The sequence below is a fragment of the Chrysochloris asiatica genome, unplaced genomic scaffold (assembly GCF_000296735.1).
Source record: "Chrysochloris asiatica unplaced genomic scaffold, ChrAsi1.0 scaffold00079, whole genome shotgun sequence".
NCBI classification, from domain to species: domain Eukaryota; kingdom Metazoa; phylum Chordata; class Mammalia; order Afrosoricida; family Chrysochloridae; genus Chrysochloris; species Chrysochloris asiatica.
In genome coordinates, this window is record NW_006408597.1 from 12739525 (window position 1) to 12762106 (window position 22582).

A 22582-nucleotide genomic window follows, 5' to 3' on the forward strand; every position below is an offset into this window, starting at 1 on the left:
AATTAAAAAAATGAAAAAAAAAAAATCCTAAAATATCCACAAAAAAAAAAAATCTGTAGCCTGGTATGAGCTCTCTTTCCCTCTCTACAGCTCTCTCCTTGTCTTACCTGTGTTAAAAAAAGAAACAGAACAAAACACAAACAAGAAAAGTTCAAGGCCTGCTCTTGGGCCATTTGGTTTTAAGTGGAAACTGTCTCTTTAAATTTTGAGGAGATCTATGCACATGCATAGTAGAACCCTCCGAGGGTGGGACTGGGGTGTCCACTAGCTCAGGCACACCTATAGTTACCAGAATGGAGGTACGCAGACAGCAAGGGACCAACGAAAAGATACCAAGAAAAAAAAAATGTCCACACCTGTATCTCTATGGCTCTGTCAGGTGTCCGTGGCTGCTCTGATCCTTTCCCTGCTTGGCTCCACACAAAATGGCGGCTCCTGGGGCAGCTGAATGTCCCGAACCAGAAAGCAATTGATTTCTTGCTTCTGCCACAAACTCCCCAGCTGTAAGTCTTCCAACCTTCTAAATATTCCTTTATATGTGGTTCAGAGTTCTGCGACCATCCCCTAAGACTTCCTGGTCCTGTATTCTGTGTTGTTCCCGGCAGAGCTCATTACTGCACTTCTACCCGATCCGCCATCTTGTTTGCCCCCCTTTTTTAAGTTTTTGTTGTGGATTGAGTGAAAGATTACAGGGCAGGTCATCAGTTTTACATTCAACAAATCATATAACTTGCTTCGTTACAATGATTACAATCCCCTCCATGTACCATTGATGAACAGTATTTCTCTCTATTCACTTTAGCTCTTTTTGAATTTTAAACACTGAGGCATATAAAATAATTTATACCTACAAAGGACACATTCTGCAAGTCTGCCTCCAGGCCACTATCTCTTAGTCCTTTCTTCTCATGAATCTAGAGTCCTCAGCCACTCCCCCTCTCCATGTCCCCATCTCTGCCTCCATCTCTGGATTCACTGCTTCTGTGGATAAGGTCCCACATTTCACTTGTGCTCTTCTCCCTTGAGTCCTAGGGTCCTTGGTTTCTGGACTGTAAGATTAACTACTCCCTCGTTTTTGTTACATAACTCTACCTGTAAAATTGTGACAGTCGCAATTAGTCATGATAACGATTATTCACTATTGAATCATAAGAATCATATCCCCATCTCTTTTAACCAGACCCATGTAGACAAGATGAAAACTATTCAGTGTGGACCCTTTCTTCCTCCCCACACTCTTAAACTAAACTGCCTCTTGAAACCTTGTAAGCCAGTCACTTCGTGCCTTTCTCACCCTTCATTTAAAGTAGCCAATGTCTAAGTTGCCTGTCCCTATCTACCCTGTGTACAGAGGGGATAGCATTGATACTTGATGTGAAGACTTCTTCTCTCTCTGTTGGTATTTAGAGTGACTACCTGCATGAGTATAGGTCAGGTCCATCAAATTGTAGCAATTTATCCTTGTTTCCTTTATCAATTTTGTTTTTATCTTCCTCTAGTCAAGTTCATATTATGAAGCCATCAAGGCTAGGTCAAATGAATACTATCTGCACGTTTGGGTGTACTTGTGCATCTTCCCTCACTTCATATTAGTTGGATGCTTCACTCTCAGCTCTAGCCCTCTATGGCTCTGTTCTTGTCCATGGGCTCAGGTGTCTCCAGGTTTCTTTGGACCAACCAGCCCTTTCTCTTCTCTCTCCATCTTCAGGTTAATGCGAGTCAGTGGAATGTGGTTGAACTCAGCCCATTTCTTCATTGCTGCCCATTTCTTTCCCCCTCTTTCACTCACCGGTAGACCAATGTGGTTGCCAGCAAGCTTACGTGCCTGTTTGTGTATTCCCTTGAGTTTCGGACTTAGAGGGGAGTTTGTCCTGAAGGAACTTGATTGCTTGCCTTGATGGCTTCCTGGCGAACAGCTTGCTTATTCTTGTAGTAGCCAGTCATGTTGACATTTTTGTTTTGGGTTTTTCCTGATGATCTTTCTTTGAAGATGTATCTTCTATTGCTCTAGCTGTTCCAGGCTGGTCTGCTTGTCCTTGCTAGTGGGAAGGTTCTGGATGGGACTCAGGATTCTGCCTAAGGTTCTATACTCTGCAAAGGTTCTGAAAGACACCTATTTCAGTGGGCAAGTTCTAGAACCCCTTTTAGATATTCCAATCAGTTATAGGCTGAAGATGGGCTTACAAGTTTTCTGTAATCATTTTTCCTGACATTCCTTTCTATCCCACTTAAATGTGAATTTTACAATAGTAGGCAAGGGAAATCAATATTCATAAGACAGTCAAGCAGCTTAGTATTATTTCCCCTCTTCAAACTATTCCTAGATTCCTATATCACAGAGCCCTGTTGTTCCAAGGTTGAGCATGCATCGCTATTTATCTCTGTCCCACTAGGCCATGCAAACCTGGCTCAGTGTTCCCCTATCTACCTTGTTCTTCCACCTCCTCCCCCTTCTTGAATTGCCCTCCCCAACACCTGAACTATGATGTGTCTGCCCTTACCTTGTGCTCTACTGTCATCTCCCTCCAGCTCCCCCTAAACCCTCCACCCCAACCCCACCGTTGTGGTTACCTTATATTCCATTAACTTTTTCCTCCATTTAAGATAGTCTATTTTATCCTGTAATCTACCTGACCTTCTAACTACCTGGATGTCTGCTCCTATTTACCTTCTTTCACATTTTAATTGTTTTGATCATAGACTGACCTCCCAGATCTTCTGAATTTGTTCTTATAGTTTTGTTCTATTCTCGACTCATCCATTTGGCGATTGAGTTTTAGGTGGTGCTGCCACATATATCAATCTCTGGTTGTTGTCTGTTCTTATTGGTTCTCATTTCACAGAACTCCCTTTAGGATGTTTTGTAGTGCAGGGTTGGCTTTGGCAAAATCCTTTAGCTTCTGTTTATCCTGGAATGTTTTGATTACACAATTGTATTTGATTGACAGCTTTGCTGGGTAAAGCATTCTTGGGTGGCAGTTTTCCCTTTCAGGATTTTATATGTCTCCCCATTGCCTTCTTGCTTGCATAGTTTCTGCGGAGTGATCTGACTTTAATATGATTTGCTTGCCTTTGTTTGTAACTCTTCTCTTTTCCTTAGCTGCTTTCAGGATTCTGTCCTTATCTTTGATTTTATGTCTTGATGATTTTCTTTTAGGCTCTAACCTTCCTGGGGTTCATTGAGCTTCTTGGATGCTTATCTTTTCACATTTCAGGATGTTAAGGAAAGTTTCTTCCAGAAGCTCTTTGACTATCTCCTCTGTGGACTTGTGTGATTCTTCCTGGTCCAGAATGCCAATAATTCTTAAGTTATTCCTCTTCATGTTGTCCAACATGAATCTTAGACCTTCTTCAGGTTTTTCAATCCTTTTTTCTGCTTGTTCTTCTATCTTAGTAGTGTTGAAAGATTTATCTTCTAGCTCACTATTTCTGGCTTCCATCTCTTCAATTGTACTCCTTTGCCCTTTCACTGTATTGTGCATTTCTGATATTCTATTATAAATTGTTTGGACCTCCTTCTGTAGGTTGAATTGTTTCCAATGCTATATCTATCTTATCTGATTGTTCCTGTAGTGCTTTCCTGACTTCTTCCTTATTTTTCTCAACTCCATTGTAAAGTGTTTTGATACATATTATAATCATTTTTCTGAATTCCTTCTCAGGCATTTCCAAGGACTGCCCATCTTCTAGTATGGAGTGTAGGTCTACCTTCAACTCATTTGTCTCATTCTCTTTATCTTGTTTTTGGACATGTGCTGATATGGTCATCTGTCTGTTTCTTGGGCATATTTGGCAGTTAGCTGTGGCCTTAATACTTAGATGGGTGTGTGCTTTGGTATTTTTTTTATGCTTTCTGATTGCCTCCAGGTAGATGTTATCAGGAGATGGGCTTCCCTTTTCACTCTTCTTCCTGAGAATTTTCAACATGGCACTGTTGTTCATTATGACGTAACTCAGGATTCAATTTTCAGCCTGTTTCCTTTTTAGTCTGCCTGCCCTGCTCCACAACCCCCATTCAGGCCTTTTTCCTAGTGAAAAACAGTTCAGGGCTGGCTGTGACCATTTTGTACTGCCATTTGGTTAAAGTGGAAACTGTCTCTTTAAATTTTGAGGAGATCTGTGGGCATGCATAATAGAACCCTCCAGGGGTGGGGCTGCATTGTCCACTCACTCAGGCACCCCTTTAGTCATCAGAATGGAGGTGCACAGACAGTGAGAGACCAATGAACAGATACAAAAAAAAGAATGTCCACACCTTTATCTCTGTGGTTCTGTCAGGCGTCCGTGGCTGCTCTGATACTTCCCTCACTTGGCCTCACCCAAGATGGTTGCTCAGGAAGCAGCTGAGCACCTTGGAGTAGAAAGCACTGGATTCCTTGCTTCTGCTACAAATTCCACTGGCCATAAGTCTTCAAACTTTCTAAATATTCCTTTATATGTGATTCAGAGTTCTGGGACCATGCCCTGAATCTGCTTGGTCTGGTATTCTGTGTTGTTGCTGATGGAGCTTCTCAATGCACTTTTACCCTATCCACCATCTTGTTTGTTCTCCCTCCCCTAAAGTCTTCTTTTAGCAAAAAAAAAAAAAAAAAAATTTTTTTTTTTAAGCTTTACTAGTAAAAAATGTCTGCCTTAAGTATTGTACTTTTTAACCCTTTCAGGAATTATTTTCTGCTTTGAAAATTTTTTATTGCTACCATGTGTTTTCAGTAATAGAAGTCATGCTGAAATCAAGGAAACAATTACATAATTGTTTTGACATAATTATCGAGACTAATATATGCCAAGTGAACTCTGATGGTCAGATTGGTGGGGTGAAACTTGTTTTTTCAGATTCACATAGTTATACAGGTCCACATCCAGAGAATATTCACTACAACTAGGAGAGTGCCTTCCCAAGAAACCTGAGAGGCTGAAAATGTTGATGAGTCACAAAAGGGCTAAGAACTATCTCTATGAGGTCAAAGTGGCAATAGTAACTTGAAATACTAGATAAGAACCTTAAGAGGCTGTGACTTTATTTTAAAGTAGGGAGGGACTGCTCAGAAAAGGAGGGTGAGAATGGTTGTACAACTTGAAGAATGTAGTCAATGTCACTAAATAGTACATGTAGGCACTGTGGAATTGATGTGTGTTTTGCTGTGTATATTTCCAACAACAATAAAATAAATTATGGTTTTTGTTTTTTTAAAAAATGAGTGTCTGAAACTGTGTGTATTAGTTTCCTAGGGCTGCTGTAGCAAAATACTACAAGTTGGGTGGCTTATAAGGACAGAAAATTATTGTCTCATAATTTTGGAGACTAGAAGTTCAATCAGGATATCAACCATGTTGGTTCCTTCTGAGAGCTCTGAAGGAGACTTTCTCCTAACTTCTAGTGACTCCCAGAATTCCACAGTATTCCTTGTCTTGGGGTTATATCTGCCTCTGCTGTCACATGCTGTCCTTCCTCCATCTCTCACTATCTCTGTGTATTGTCTCCTCTTTTATAAGGACATCAACCATCACAAGTCACCATTATATACAGAGAGTCTATTACAGCACCTGACTCAAAGGAGCTGTTCAACAAATGTTTGAGAAATGAATGAATGAATACCATGCCTTACCTAAAATATATCTCCACCCTACTCCAATATGATCTCATGTTAGTTGATAACATCTTCAAAGACTAAACAAGGTCATTTTCAGTGGTATATGGGCTAAGATTTCAATGCATCTTTTTTGGGGACACAATTCAATCCATAACATTGTGTCATACATAATATGTTAAAGAAAAACCTCAGATTAGTTTGAGCTTGGACTGTGACCAAGGAAACGGGGAATGCCTATTGCTGCTTCAAACTCCACTCGCTCAACTTCAGTGGGTGGGTCATTGACCTGATGGTGTTATGTATCTCCTGCTTCATTTTATACCTGGGAAAAATATAGATAGCATGTTGTCAGAAAAGCCTGTTCTTAGTTTTAGATGCTGGATTGCGGTGCTGTAGGATAAAGCACTGGACCACAAGGTCACTTTAAACCACAAGGTTGGCAGTTCAAACTCACCAGCTGCTCCTCAGAAACCCTATACAGTGTTGGAACTGAGTCAATGGCACTTAACAACAACAATATATCAGCATGGTACTAGCAGGTGGAAGTTAAGACAGTGAGACTGACTCCATATTATGAAGAATTGAACATTTCTTCCCAGACAAGAACCTTAGTCTACCCTGTCTTGTATACATTGTCATGGAAACTTGGCAGTTAGTCAAACCAACACAGCTGTGGTATTGGGGTGCTCAGCCTTTGCAGGACCTCTGTTCAACTCTGATGGAGGATAAAGAGCAAGGATCAGGCTGTGTGCCTTTAGATAGAGAGCATTGATTTCATCTACCTCATTATAAGAAGCCCTGGTGGCACACTGGTTAAGTAGGCTGGTGATTTGATCCCAAGGAAGAAAAGATCTGGTGATCTGTTTCTGTAAAGATTGTTGTCACTGTTGCTAAGTGCTGTTCAGTTGGTTCCAACTCATAGTGACCCTATACAGGGTTTCCGAGGAATGGTTGGTGGGTTTGAACTGCTGACCTTGTGGTTAACAGTTCAGTGCTTATACTACGATGTGGGAAACCCTATGGGGCAGTTCTACTTTGATCTATAGGGTTGCTATGAGCCAGAATCAACTCCACATCATCTAACACTCCAACATCCTCCAAGCCAAAAGCTGCAAGTCACTGCTGGACTTGTTTGTATGTATATCAAGTGCCTGCTCTACTTTACAAATATGACCAGCACACAAAACATCCTGTGTGTTTGTTCTGGAGTCATTCATTTCCCAGGAGAGAGGGTAAGGGTGGGGAACAATTGCAAATGCATGATTGTCCCAATTCCTTTTGTTTGGGTTCCATATAACACAATCATATTTAACATGATTTTGTTTTTTGCGGTCTTTTGGTTTGAAAGAAGGAAGGAAATGTATGTGAGGACTTTTATAAAAATACTATCCCCAATCACCCACCCCAGAGTGTTTGGTTCAGTGGAGGGAGAGGCAGTGCCCTTGCCCAATATAAAATATTTCCACCAACCATGGTTGCTTGTGAGACCACAACAGAGATCAAGTCTGAACAGGGTGACTCAGACTGAATTTCATTTGTGTGCTGAGTGACTGACAGAGGCCACAGGCTGGGGCTGGAGCTGGGGCTGGGGCTGGGGATTTCTAGACTGTATCTTCTGTTCCTGCAATAAGAAAGGAAATAGTTGCTTTAATGATTTCAAGTAGACTGTGGTGAACTCATAAGGAATTAACTAATTTCATGTCCAGTGTCAAAATGTAGAATTATTCTCAGGACCTGCTGCTTTCCCCCTAATTGGTCCTATCAAGCTTTGTCTGACTCAAGGAGAAAAGGCTGAATTGAGGACTACCCTTCCTCCCTTGCCTTGACCTCTTGTTATGTTGACTCTATAGCTGTGCTATTGCATATGAGAGCCACTACCTACATGTGGCTACTTAAATGAAAATGACCTGAAACTGTTGTTAGTTGTGCTGCTTGGTCTTATCTCTGCTATCATTGAAATGTGCCAGTCTATTGTTGTACCACTGTGTATTTTGAATACCTTCCAACCTAGGGAACTCATCTTCTAACATTATATTGGATAGTATGCTAATGTGAGCTATAGGATTTTCTCTGGCCAAGTTTTGGAAGTAAATCACTAGATCTTTTGTAGTCTCTAGTCTTCTGGAGCCATGGTGTGGTGCTATAGGATAAGTAGCACTGGACCACAGGGTTGGTTTGAACCTCAAGGTCAGCAGTTCAAACTCACCAATGACACCTCAGAAACCCTATGCAGGGTCGTTATGAGTTAGAACCAACTTGATGGCACTTAACATTATTGTTAAATCTTAATCTGGAAGCTGTGCTTACACCTCTCTACTATGGATGACAGGTGGCATAGTTTTCAGCACCTACTAATCTGCAAGCCATGCAGTATGACTCCTGGTGTGGTGCTGTAGGATTAGCAATGGGCAGCGAACCACAAGGTTAGCTGTTCAAACCCACCAGCTGCTTCTTGGAAAACCTATACAGGGTTGCCCTATACAGTGAACTGACTCAATGGCACTTAACGACTTAACAACAACAATAGCTGCTTCTTGGAAACCCTATACAGGGTCCCTCTATACAGAAAAGTGACTCAATGGCACTTAATAACAACAACAGTGTGACAAACTGAAAGGTGGTGATAATTAGAATTAAACACCACTAAAAATTTAATTCCTCGGTTGCATAGTTATATTTCAGTGCTTAGTAGTCATTTGTAGCTTGTGGTTGCTGGATTGGACAGCACAGGTGTTTCCATCTTTGCAGAAAGTTATCCAGACTGTGTGGCTCTGTGGCTTTCTAGAGTCTCTATCATTGTCTTTTCTTGTTCCTCTGGTGTCCTGTTTATCTGTTGTATGGGAATTGCTTGCTTGCCTGTCATTCCCACCCTAGAATGCCAACTCAATGAAGGCAAGAGCTATGCTGAGTGTGTTTTGCTTCCTACACCTGGTGCAGTGCTGGACTCATTATCCATGCTAGCTTGTTGAGTCCATGAGCAGATGAACAGATCATTGACAAAGCTGGAGGAGTACACATTGTCCTCTATGTGTGTGGACTGGGGGTCTTGGAGGTTTGGGTGATCTTATTAGGATATACTATTGTTGTTTTGTTAAGTGCCATTGAGTTAGTTCCAACTCATAGTGACCCTATGTAGGATTTCCAAGGAGTGGTTGGTGACTTTGAACCATCAATCTTGTGGTTCAAGCTGACTTGCAGTCCAGCGCATTATTCCGCAGCACCACACCAGGACTCCATTAGAATATAGTCATTCTATTAAAGTTCCATTTTACCAAACCCATTGCCTTTATTGAAACAATCAGAAATGCACTGTTCCTAAACCAGAGGAAGATGATTAAAGCTTTATAATTTGATCTTTGGCGATGGCCTCGTGCTATCTCTGAATTTTTTATTTGACCTCAGGAACCAGTAACTTCTGGACAGGAATCTTTGGGGAGCTATTCTGAAGCTGAGAAGGATCCCGGTGTGTTGGGGTTAGTGAGATTTCTCCTGAAGCTTGTTAAGTTGCTTGCAGACTGTGGGATCCAATTCTTGTTAAGCTGATATCTGAACCAAGCTGCTCTGGTGTGTCTGTTGGCACAGAAGAATACAGTTCCAAACTGAATTAATGACCAACTACAGTACAACTCCAAATTGAGGCTTGAATTTGTTCTTCAGTTCCCTCAGCTTGAGAAATGCTGAATGTGTCCTTCCCTTTTGCTTTTGAACTCCAGGTCTTTACACATTTCATTATAATATTTGACTTTTTCTTCTCAAGCTGATCTTTGAAAATTTCTGTTTAGCTCTTGTACCTCCTCACTTCAGACTCTCTTCTAACATCCATTTTGGTCTTTTCCTTCTTTCCTGTCTTCTTAATGACCTTTTGCTTTCTTTCTGTGTGATGTTCTTGATATCATCCCACAACTCTTCTGGCTTTTGGTCATTAGTGTCTAATTCATGGAATCTTTTCTTTAGATGATTTCTGAATTCATATGGATTATGTTCAAGGTCCAATTTTGGTTCTTGTGAACTTATTTCAATTTTCTTCAGCTTCAGCCTGAACTTACATGTGAGCAATTGATGGTCTGTTTTACTCATGGCCTTATTTTTGCTATTGAAATGGAACTTTTCTACTGTGTTTCTACAGTTGTAGTCAATTTGATTTCTGTGTATTCCATCTGGTGAGGTCTATGTGCATAGTCATCTTTTACGTTGTTGAAAAAAGATATTTGCAATGAAGCCATTGGTCTTGCAACATTCTATCATGTGATCTCCAGCATCGTTTCTATCACCAAGGCCATGTTTTCCAACTACTGATCCTATTTTTTCCCCCACCTTTGCATTCGAATCACCAGTAATTATCAATACATCTTGATTGCCTGTTTGATCAATTTCAAACCGAAGAAGTTGGTTGTTGTTAGGTGCAATCGAGTTGCTACCAACTCATAGTGACCCTATGCACAACAGAACGAAACACTGCCTGGTCCTGGGCCAACCTCACAATTGTTGCCATGCTTGAGCCCACTGATGCTGCCATATTACCAATCCATCTCACTCGGGGTCTTCCTCTTTTTCTCTGACCCTCCACCTTACCAAAAATGATATCCTTCTCTGATGAATGGTCCCTCCTGACAATATGTCTGAAGTATAAGAGACGAAGTTTGGTCATCGGGCACTTTGCCCAACACAAAGTTGTTTGTTCTTTTGGCAGGCTATGGTACTTTCAATATTCTTCTCCAACAACATAACTCAAAAGCATCAAATCTTCTACTATCTTCCTTATTCATGGTCCAGCTTTCACATGCATATGAGGTTATTGAAAATACCATGGCTTGGGTCAGGTGCACCTTAGTCCTCAAGCTGACATCTTTGCTCTTCAACATTTTAAAAAGGTCTTGTGCAGCAGATTTGCCTAATGCAATACATCATTTGATTTCCTGACTGCTGCTTCCATGAGTGTTGATAGTTGATCCAAGAAGAATGAAGTCCTTGACAACGTCAATCTTTTCTCCACTGATAAGACTGTTGTGTATTGGTCCAGTGGTGAGGATTTTTGTTTTCTTTACACCACTCATCTGTCAGTTTGTTGTACTGTGGTGGCTTGTGAGTTTCTGTGATTCTTGAAGCTATGCCACATGTATTTTAAATACTATCAGGGTCACCTATGGTGGACAGGTTTCAGATGAGCTTCCAGATGAAGACACACTAGGAAGAAAGAGTGCCAAACTGCTTATGAATATTTAGTCACTGAAAACCATATGAATAGCAGAGAAGAAGCTGGTAGAACACTTAAGTTTCATCATCACTAGCTTTAGTGGCTGATGCATAAATTTGAATAATAGTTGTAGTAACTGGTTTTCCTTATAGATGTGTGGATATTACCATATCACAGACAGCATTGTACTTTAATATAGGTTTTGAAATGTTCTTTTTGATGATGAATGAGATGCTATTCCTCTTCAATGTGTCATTCCCAGCACAGAAAACTATGTGATTGTAATATTCAAAATGGTCAATGCCATTTAGTTCACTGATGCCTAGAATATCAATTTTTATATGTTCCATTTCACTTTTGACAAATTTCCTAGATTCATAAATTGATCATTCCATATTCTGATTATTAGTGGGTGTTTACAACTGAGAAACAGTTGATCAAAGAGAAACTTCATTTTGATCTGTACTCTGTCAGCAAATGAAGGTTCCAAATGCTTTATTCTTTTTTGAGGAGGTAGCCCTTCCCTGGTCATATTTTGAGTGCTTTCCAAGCTGAGGGGCTCATCTTCTGGCACTACATCTGTCAATATTCTGATGTTATTCATCATGTTTGAATATTCAATATTCTGGTGCTATCTGACTTGTAATATTGAATGATTCTATGGGCAAAATATTGAATGATGCAGGAAGCATTAAAAGAAGATGGAAGGCATACATAGAATCACTGTACCAGAAAGAAATTGTTGATGTTCAACCATTTCAAGAGGTAGCATATGATCAAGAACAAATGATACTGAAGGAAAATGTCTAAGGTGGAAGTGAGACTTGAAGCCAGTTTTGGAACCAGAAATCTGTGTCCTGGTTTATCCTGAAGGTTGGGATCAGGGCTTTCCAACCCAGTCTTTGTCAGCTCAACATTTGGCTTCCAAATGTTCTGGGAAAGTTGTAGTAACAGAGGGGACTAATGTGAGAGAGAGCAAAGGCCCATCACTCAGCTTCAAAGGTGACTTAAGTTCTGAGGTGGTGCTAGGACAGAAAGCTTGTACCACTTATGCCCACAGTGTAATGTCAACATAGAAAGTGGAGGGGAGGACGTAGTTTGAGATGGGGAATGTCAGAGCATGGAGAGAGCTGCCCCAGTAATCCTCTAGGGTGACAGAATCCTGGGGGTCAGATCTATCATGTCACACTGACTGGTTCTGAGGTAATTCTGTGTGAAAATGCCACTACAGGAATGCATTCATACAGTATATGATCAAGTGTCCTGATAGATGCTGGATACATGTTCACAGGCAACATAAACCTTATCCTTGTCTTGGAGTTGGAAATTGCTTTAGTATTCAAGTCATACAAATGAATTCACCACCACACAGTGCATTAAGAACCCTGAAGGATGATAAGTGAGGCATGAAGGGGATCCACCCTCATCTTTGAGAGTCTAGAAAAGCTGGCAGGAAGCAGTGACATGAACTGAAATCTGAAGTAGGGGTAGGAGGAAAATATGTACAAAGGCCTGCCAGGTGGGAGCAAATGTAGTTCATGAGAAATGCAAACAATGGTCAGGGGACCTGACCAGCATCAAGCATAAGGGAAGATGTAGAGGCTGAGGCAGACAGGTGCTCAGGGTCAGATGCTGCCAGGTCTGGGAGACCACAGGAAGGATGATATGGTTTACCTCAGGGACTGAAGGGTGTTGCTCCATGTTTTGGGCAGGGGCACTAGGATCGGGATCCTGTGCAGGGGTTGAGATGTGGATGACACCAACTACTCCTGCTACCCAATCTGCTTGCTTATCCCTCTGCAGTGAGTAAGATGGCAAGGGTGGGTGTTCCTGATGTGACTTTGTGTATTATTTATTTTTTCCCCAAATACTGCATAATTAAGTACATACAGGGCATTTTGAGTGTGATGTATAAGTGTGGGAGCCCAAGAATCTGAAGAGAGGGCTGAGTTGACAGTTCATTCTAACGAGGCCCAGGAAGTGGCTTAAGCAGTCAACTCTACCCTCTGTGCTAATCAGCCAGCTCCCAAACATGAGTTCGAGGTAGCAGGAAGGATTGACTTTATACCTGAGATGTGGTTTGTGTATTAATGGACCAGTGTGGAATATATTAGAACTTGACAGTGTGTATATTTCCAATGCTCCCTTGAAGACAGTGGTACTGCCTCTGGACCTCTTTCTGCTATTTTGGGAAAAGATCAGCAATTTCTCATCTAATTGCTTTATACACATGCATTGGAAACAGAGGAGCATGCTTGCTGAGGTCAACTCTAGCATTACCAGTCTCTAAGTGTGTGCTCATGTCATTGTCATGTATCAGCCATCATTGTTTACCTCAACTAATCAATACTGATGAAGAACATTTAGTGTGCCAAGGGTTTTGCTATAAGGAAGAGGATAAGAATAGATCCAGTTCTTAAGATTCATACAGTTTAATCATAAATTATTAAATAGGAGCTTATGGATTGTATGATCATCAATCATTATTTTCCAGCTATATTCTATAGTTGTTACCCAAAGTTCATTGATAAAGGGGTTCATAGTCAAATAATTTTGATGAGGCCTTTTAGAATATACCTCCTGATCTGGCTATCTATTACTGTGTAATAAGCTACCACAATTTATTATTATCTCTCACAGTTCTGTGTGGCTAGTTCTTACTCAGAGTTTCTCATGCAATTATTTACTTATATGCCTCTGTTAGTTGCAGTCAGATGGCAGCTGGACTCATCTGAAGGACTCTTTCTTTACATATCATGTGTCTGGCTTGTTTGGGCATTTTGGTCTCTACATGGTTTCTCCACATGGATAATTTGGGCTTCCTCATAGCCTGCTTGTCTGGAGTCTGACTTGCATGGTGCCTGATTCTCCCTAGAGTTAATATTGCAAGGTCTAGGAGAAAGTTACAGCTTTCTTATGACTTGGCTCAGAAGTCCCAGAACATCACTTAAGCAACATTTTACCGAGGCTAGTCCAGATTTGAGGGGAGAGTATTAGATTTATCTGCTCAATGAAAGGAGTAGCAAGTAATTTGCTATACCTCTTGTACATCTAGGATCCCTGGTAGTATAATGGGTTATGTGTTGGGCTGGTAACCACAAGGTCAACAATTGAATCTACCAGCTGTGCCACCGGACAAAGATGTGCTTTTTTTTCTCCTGTGAAGACTTCCAGCCTCAGAAACCCTATACAGGGTTAGTATGAGTCAGAACCGACTCGATGACACATAGTAGCAGTAGCAGCAGTTTGTAGATTCACCATGCATAAGAATGTATTAAAGGTATCTGAGAAGTTGTGCCTCTAAGAAACCTGTGTAACCCAGCATTTCTCAATCTGGTTAATACTGGTTTTGTTTTGTTTGAATCATTAAATCTCTTCTCACTAGAAATTGTATTACTTATATTTTACTAGAAAGCAGTGAGTGGGTATTGACAGGGATATATTTGGGCTTAGTACAACTTTCAAACAAATAAGTCTTCCCCAAAATGGAATATGACATTGATAGTGAGTTCCCAATCTGGAGAATTACCCCAAAAGAGGTCACATGGACAAAGAGGAAGCATGTCCTAAGTGGTTAAAGCTTTGACTTTTACCTCCATCAGATCTAGTTTTAAATCCAACCTCCACCACTTACTAGGTATGTGACATTGAGAAAATTACCTTTCTATGGGTTTCAGTTTCCTTTTCTATACATTGTTGTTGTTGTTGTTAAGTGCCGTGGAGTCGGTTCCGACTCATAGCGACCCTGCACAGGGTTTCCGAGGCTGTAAATCTTTACGGGAGCAGAACGCCTCATCTTTCTCCCGCGGAACCGCTGGTAGTTTCGAACTGCTGACCTTGCGGTTCACAGCCCGATTCGTAACCACTACGCTACCACAACAACAGGGTTGTTGTGAATTCTTGCATGTGAATTACTTAGCACAGTTAATTAGCATGTTCAGTCAATATCAGACATCATTATTGTTCTGATGTGGAGAGGATGCTTTCCTTGGTTAGACTTTGTGGTTGCTCAATTGCCTTCCACCTCTGAGGTTTTACACTTAAATCTATTCAGTCATGCTTACAGATAGCAAACCAATATTATCAAACATGGTTTCCCCATCACATTTCTTGTAAAACTAACCATTATCTCTTTCACTTTTCCCCAATCCAGTTCCTAATAAGTGATCGGGACCCTCAGTGCAACCTCCACTGCTCCCGAACCCAACCCAAACCCATCTGTGCCTCTGATGGCAGGTCCTATGAGTCCATGTGTGAGTACCAGCGAGCCAAGTGCCGAGACCCAACCCTGGGTGTGGTACATCGAGGCAGATGCAAAGGTGAGTGTGGGTACATCTGCTCTGTTCATTCCTGGGGGTCTCAGAATGAGTCTGTCCATTTGGTTTGCTATCCTATTCCTCTATCCCCTCCATCAGGGAATAAGGGAAGGATTGGTCTGCCTGAAGGAATGAGCACTGTGAACCATTGCAAGAGGTTAGAGCTTAGAGACATGTGCTGCTCCCTGGCTAGTGGTTTTTGGGTGGCAGGGCATTGTTGTTGGCTCCTAAAATTGGGAGATTATAAAAACCTGTGTTTTGACTGTTCTTCTTGAAAATTTGGAAGTTCTGGTAATATTAGGCATGTGATCCTGAAAGGCTAGAGCTGAGTAGTAGCCATCTTTTTAGCAGGAAATGCATTCTTTTTGTTTGCCGCAGTCCTCAACACTTCCTAAGTTCTCTCAGAACTAAATGCCATTCTTCCATATCTAGATCATTTCTTTAATGTGTAGTACCTTCTTGAGCCCTGCAGATGTTTTGAGTTTGTGACCCCGGACTGCTCAGAGCCATCACAGGAATGGTGGGAAGCTAAGCAGGGTGCCCTAGAGCCTTTGACGTTTCAAAGAATTTTATTTTTTTAAAAATAGTCACAGTGAGACATAGCCACAGAGGACTAGAATGGAGAGTGAAGTGTCCAGCTGATAAGAAGAGAGGGCATATGCACAAGAACACCCACACTTGCAGATAATACCCACTTGACCTTGGATCAATGGCTGGATGATCAGAGCTCAACTAGAAAAAGAAAGAAGAGGGGAAAAAAAGAATAATCTGATACAATTTGATGAACTTGACCTACACCTATGGATGCAGTAGCTCAAAAGAGGGAACAAATCCTTACTGCAAGGATCATTTCCACCCCTCCATACACAGAGTAGGCAACTTGGACACTGGCTACCCAAAATGGGGGCCTACAAAGGCAAGAAGTGACTGGCTTACAAGCTTTCAAGAGGGAACCTAGATCCAGAGGTCCTGGAGGAAGGTAGAATCTCCAGTGAGTAGTATCCAATCTGACTAGGCGAGGCTGATAAAATGAAATGCAGACAGGTCTCTTGTGATACAATAGTGAATAATTGTTATCAGGACTGATTGTGAGGGTTGGAAATGTAAAGGTAGATGTTTTATCGCAAGGAGGGGAGTGATTAACTTTGCAGTCTAAGAGCTGAGGTCCCTAGGACCATCAAGGGAGAAGAGCAGAGAGCGGGACCCTACCCATAGAAGCAGTGATGCCTGAGATAGAGGCAGAGATGATGACGTGGAGAGATGGAGCAGCTGAGGACTTTAGACACAGAGAGGGAGAGGGGCTGTGTGCTGATGACAGGGAGTGGAGTGGTGGTGGTGGGGAGGCTTGTAGGGTATACCCTTTGGTTGGTTGAGGATGCATGGAGGGGGATTGTAACCATGGCAATAAAATGATATACGATTGGATACGATTGGATGAATGTAAAACTAATGTTCTCCCATGTAAACTATCAAATAATTCACAATAAAACATTTAAAAAAATCACAGTGAAAAATTATGGAAGTGAAAAGCACCCCCCCCACACACACATACATACACACCCGGTTGGGGGTTAGAGTGCTTCGTAGAAAAATTAGGCAAAGCCTGGTATGAATATGAAATACATTTTTTCTATGACTAACATTAAAAGGGCTCTAAGACTGAGTGTCTGTCACTAGCCACTGCCCTTTCATAGTTAGAAATGCCTGCGGATTTCAAGTGGGCTTACTACACGTGGAGTGGTCTCTGAGAATTCCTATAACTGGGCTCCAGTTGTTCCATGGCTCCAGTGAAATGTGAAATGTGCTACTCTCCCCATTTAGATGCTGGCCAGAGCAAGTGTCTCCTGGAGCGGGCTCAAGCCCTGGAACAAGCCAAGAAGCCCCAGGAGGCTGTGTTTGTGCCAGAATGTGGAGAGGACGGCTCTTTTACCCAGGTAAGGCCTTGGCCAGTCCCCTTAGGGTTGGTTCCTGGATTGAGGCAGAGGGAAGGTGTCCTGAAAGCATGAGTGTTTTCACTTTCTGGGAAAGAGCTGCGCGCGACTGACTCTTCTGGTTCCCTCTGTGCTATCTTCTAGTGCTTTCCTCCCTCCTTCCTGTTCTCCATGCCACTCCTTGCCAACTGGCAGTGGGACCTGCAAGGATGTGTGAAACTTTGAGCCAGGAAACTGACATGGCTTGTTCCCATCCTCCCTGCTTTCTGTCTCCTCAGGGTCAGGTGTACGTTTTTTTCTTCTGTCGAATGCGGGTGGATTATTTTTTCTTATCCCTGCTAGTTTCCACGGGCAACCCTCCTTATTCCTTTTGCCGTTTATTGCTACCCCCTCTGAACTTCTCTTCTTCCTACCCAGCCCTCAATAAAGCAGTGCTATCTTTGAGTACAACTTTATTAAGATTCTTGGCGTGCATGTTTGTGTGTGTACATGCATGCATGTGTTCATAAATTCGTGTATGTACATGTGTGCATACATGCATGTGCTTGTGTATGCACACAGATGTATATATGTGCTCTCAGATTAAAAAAAAAATTTTTTTTTTTCTTGCAGCCCTATGTTTCTTTCTTCTTGACTTTCTGGTTGGTTGGTACTTAATGAAAAGTCAGGCTGATGATGTTGATGTTGGCACAGATTGGTTCTTAAACACAGGCAGCAGTGGATGATAAGGTGCTCCTTAGTAAAGCTGTTTGGTTGCTTCCTCCTGCATTAGTTGTGTGTGGTGGGAGGTGGGAGGCTTCTGGGAGATTTAGGCATTGTGCTGGCTGGATCAAGGCTTTATCTTGATGTAAATGGGGAAGGTCACTAAGTAACCTTAGCTGGTGATGATCCTGGTGCCACTGACTCTCTTTGTGGGTTGGATAGGGTGGTGTTTGAGGGGAATCCCACTATCTTAGAGCTGAAGGTAGAGCTTCAGAGCTTTAATGCTTCCTTGGCAGAATCAGTGGAGCAAAGGGTGGCCTTGGTCTGATGGGTTTCAGGTTTCAATTCTGTGCTGGTTCAGGAAGATTGTTGATTTCTGGTTAACTGCCTATTGGGGTAGAAATGTGGAAAGGATGGTAGGGTGAAATTAGGTGTCTATATTTTTAAAAGTTTCCTTGCTGATTCAAATATGCAACAAGGATTGAGATCCACTGGATTAAATGGACCTTGGCCACTAATTCTTTGAGAGGTAATTTTAATTCATTTTCTCATCACCTTAAGCCTGGGAGGTAGGTGATGTTTATCTGCATTTTATAGATAATGGGACAGCAGTGTGTCACTGAGTAACAAAGTTGGGATTCAAGCCTAAATGATTCCTCTAACTCCAAAGTCCTCCATACTCTACCACTGTCTGAACTGGCAGGTTTAAAGGAGACTCCGAAGTGTGACCTAGAAGAAGGTTATGTGGTACAGTGGTCAGTGCATAGTTCCTGGAGCCAGACTTACTTTCAGTAAGTTACTGGGGGTTTTGAAGATTCTGTGTCCTTATCTTCAAAATGAAGATAATAATGGCTTGCTTTATAAGGTTGTGATGAGGATGAAATGAGTTGAAGAATGAAAAACACTTTGGACAATGCCTGATTCACCTAAATGCCATAAAAATATTGTCATTACATTTTGTAACAAAGAGGGGAGTGATTAATTTATCAGTCTAGGAGCGGAGGACCCTGAGACCATCATTGGAGAAGAGCGAAGAGTGGACTCCTACCCAGAGAGGCAGTGAGGCCTGGGATGGAGGCAGAGAAGACAACGTCAAGAGATGGTGGGGCTGGGGACTCGGGATCAGGAGATGTAAAGGGGCTGAGGACTGTGGTGGGGTGGGGGTGCAGGTTTACAGGGCACACCCCTTGGTTGGGTGAGGATGCATGGACAGGATGATAAGTACGCCAACGAAATGATGGATGATGGAATGAATGTAAAGCTGATGTAGACTATCACTCAATTCACAATAAAACATAAAAAAAAATATATATATTGTCATTATCATGGTCATTGCTCCCATCTCTGCTGTGGTTCTATAACTCAAAATTGCACAAGATGTTAAGGATTTTGCCTGGTGGTGCAGTTGTTAAAACATGTGACTACTAACTAGAGGTCGGCAGTTTGAACCCACCAGTAGCTCTGTGGGAGTTGCCTCCATAAACATTACTGCCTTGGAAATCCTATCAGGGTAGGCAGTTCTATTCTGTCCTGTAGGGTTGCTATGAGTTGGAATCTACTTGACAGCAGAGGCTTTAGTAGACCACTTAAGGAAACATATGTCTTTTTCTTTTTTGTTTTTTATTGTTGTAAAAAAAATTATGAAAACATTTGCTATTTTCAACATTTTTCACATGTGCAATTTAGTGATAACGGTTACATTAATCATATTATGCAATGGAAAAAAATGCCCTTTGTTGAAACTTCCCAAGTTTTGAAACTGATGAGCTCTTATAGTTTATTATTTATTCTACTTGAAGGAGTGCTGGTGATCTTTGTATATATACTTGAACCTGAACATTTGAGAATTCCTGCATGAAGGAAGAAAATAGGATCTGTCTGGGCTATGCCTTAGGCTAAGATGGGGGGGTAAAAGGAATGGAGAGGATGGCAAAGCTAACAGCAAACACATTTTTCCCTGTCTTGTGTAATCCTGGGTGTGTTGCCTATGAGAACAGTGGACCTCTGCCCTCCCACTTCTGAAGTGTTTGCTGCCTCATGCCACATAGCTTTTGTTTTGGCTAGGGAGTCTGGACCAGGTGTTGTTTGCTGGGGAAAGGAGCTTCCAGATTAGTCCAGGCTGAGTTGCTAAATGAGAGGGGCCCGCAAAGTTCAGCAGAGGTTGTATAGACAGTCACAGACTGCCTCATTTGTTTGACATTCTAAGCACTGCCATGTGTCTGCAGGCTCACCCCGGTGGGCAGCCAGACTGCCAGAGGCCTGGCCCATCTCAGTTAAAGTGATTGAAATGGATGTGCCTTTTCCCTTGATCAAAGACTCTGCAATAACTTCACAAAATTAGGCTGTCTCTTTGAGTGTACGTCAGTCCTACTGACAGGCTGCCCAAATGCTATAAGACAAATGCTTCTTTCCATCCCCCAGCCACCACCATCACTTAAAGACCAAAACCCAGAGACAAGCTACCTTGCTTACTAGTCTTTAGAATATTGGCACACATACATCCTTGCATTACTCATTTATTGCCCTTGAAGTTTATGGATGGAGTGATGGGATCTTAATGGGATTGGATTTGTCTGGGATGAGATACAGATTGGGACCACATGACAGAGTTGGCTTTAACAGGGCTCAATAGTGTCTGTTCATTTCCTTTGTTTTCCTTTGTCCTCTTTCCTTCCAACCCCATCATTTATGGATGATGCTATTTAAAGAAAAAAAAAAAAAATTCTTTGTTGAAACTCCCCAAATTTGAAAATCGATGAGCTTTCTACTAAAAAGAATGCAGGGGATCTTTGTATATATATTTGAAGCTATACTTTTGAGAATTCACATATGGGAGAAGATAATAAGACCTGGTGGTGTAATAATTAAGTGCTCAGCTGTTAACTGAAAGGTTGGTGGTTCCAACCCACCCAGTAGCTTCACCATAGATAGGCCTGGCAATCTGCTTCTGTAAAGCTTACAGCCTAGAGACCCCAGGGGACAATTATATTCTGTCACCTGGGGCCATTATGAGTTAGAATAGACTTGACAGCACTCAACAATAACAGAAATTTAGCCTCGTTTGGGGTTGAGACTTAGTAAAGGTAATAGGGAGGACAGCAAAGTCTATGACAACTTCACCTCACACAGAAAACTATGACTCTTCTTCCAAGAAAAACAGTGATTCTAAGATAACATTAGATTTTTAAAAATCTTGATAACCAGGCCACCTTCCAGTCCATTTAATAAAAGTCTGAAATTAGAACCCAGACATCTTATATATTAAGGCTCCCAGGTGATTCTGTTTGGTCAAAGGGCTTAATAATTCTAATAAATTGAGAAAATGAATCAATTTTCATTCTTGCTTCTTGACTATATCCCTGGAATGTGGAGTTGAGACTCCTTGGTGGCCTGTTGAATTTCAGGCACCATGGGTTTTGCCTTTGCTGTGGTCTTATCTGGAGTATCTTATCTGTGATTTTCCTTCAGAGTATCAGGAACATATATGGTGATATCTCTTCTACTGAGTCTTCTGTGAAACAGTTGTCTAGTGAACAGACTGGTTAACTGAAGTCTCAGCCTCAGTGGCAGAGTGTTGGAGACCACCACCATGACAGGATATTAATGTTCAGGCATCACTGAACAATGATGGTGACTCTTTACTGTTTACATTTCAGCATAAAGAAAATAAAAATCTTCACAACTGGACTAATAAATAAGTAAGAAGAGAAAACATTGAAGTTGTGAAGGATTTCTTCTTACTTTGATCTAGGATCAATTCCGATAGATAGAAGTAGCAGTTAAGGAAGCAAATTATGTATTGCAGTGGGCACATCTGCTGCAAAAGACATCTTTAAAGTGTTCTAAAACAAATATGTCACTTTGAGGACTAAAGTGTGCCCATCCATGCCATGGCATTTTCAATCACGTTCTATGCATGCAAAAGCAGGACAAAGGCTGAAGAATTGATACCTTTAAGTGATGATGTTGGTGAAGAATATTTAATATAGTAAAGACCTGGAGTTATCAAACCAAAAGGGAAGAATGTGCTCTGCATTTCTCAAGCTGAAAGAACTGAAGAAAAAATTCAAGCCTCGACTTGCAGTATTGAAGGATTCTATGGTATGGTGCTGTAGGATAAGCACTGGACTGCTAACCACAAATTGGTAGTTCAAACCTACCAACCACTCCTCAAAAACCCTTTATAGTGTTGCTGTGAGTTGGAATCGGCTTGACAGCACTTAACAACAACATGGACCAAATATTGAATGATTTAAAAAGCATCAAAAGAAGATGGAAGGTATCACAGTGTCATTGTACCAAAAAGAAATGGCCGATATTCAACCATTTCAAGAGGTGGCATATGCTCAAGAACCAATGATACTGAAGGAAGAAGTCCAAGATGCACTGAAGGCATTGGTGAAAAACAGGCTCTAGGATTTGATGGAATAAAAATTGAAATCTTTCAACAAACTGATGCAGCACTGAAGGCACTCATTCCTCTATACCAAGAAATTTGGAAGACAGCTACCTGGTCAACAAATTGGAAGAGATTCATATTTGTACCTATTCCAAAGAGAGATGACCCAACAGAATGCAGAAATCATTGGACATTATCTTCAATATCACATGCAAGTAAAATTTCGCTGAAGATATTTCAAAAATGGCTGCAACAGTTTATTGACAGAAAACTGCCAGAAATCTAAGCCAGATTCAGAAGAGGATGTGGAACTAGGAAAATATCATTATTGTTGGATGGATCGTCTCTCTCTCTCTCTCTCTCTCTCTCTCTCTCTTTTTTTTTTAATTAAATGTTTTTATTTTGCATTGAGTGAAAGTTTACAGGGCACATCATCAGCTTCACATTCA

At 41.4% G+C, this 22582-nt stretch overlaps 1 protein-coding gene across 2 annotated transcripts in view; it reads left to right on the forward strand.

The window, feature by feature from the left end:
- Window positions 1-22582, forward strand: part of SMOC1 (SPARC related modular calcium binding 1) — a 314710-nt gene that overhangs the window by 104586 nt on the left and 187542 nt on the right. For both annotated transcript variants that reach the window (XM_006865589.1, XM_006865590.1), the window contains exons 2-3: window positions 14939-15104; window positions 16923-17035. In XM_006865589.1, the coding sequence (XP_006865651.1) occupies window positions 14939-15104; window positions 16923-17035 (279 nt within the window). The remainder of the gene's footprint in view (window positions 1-14938; window positions 15105-16922; window positions 17036-22582) is intronic.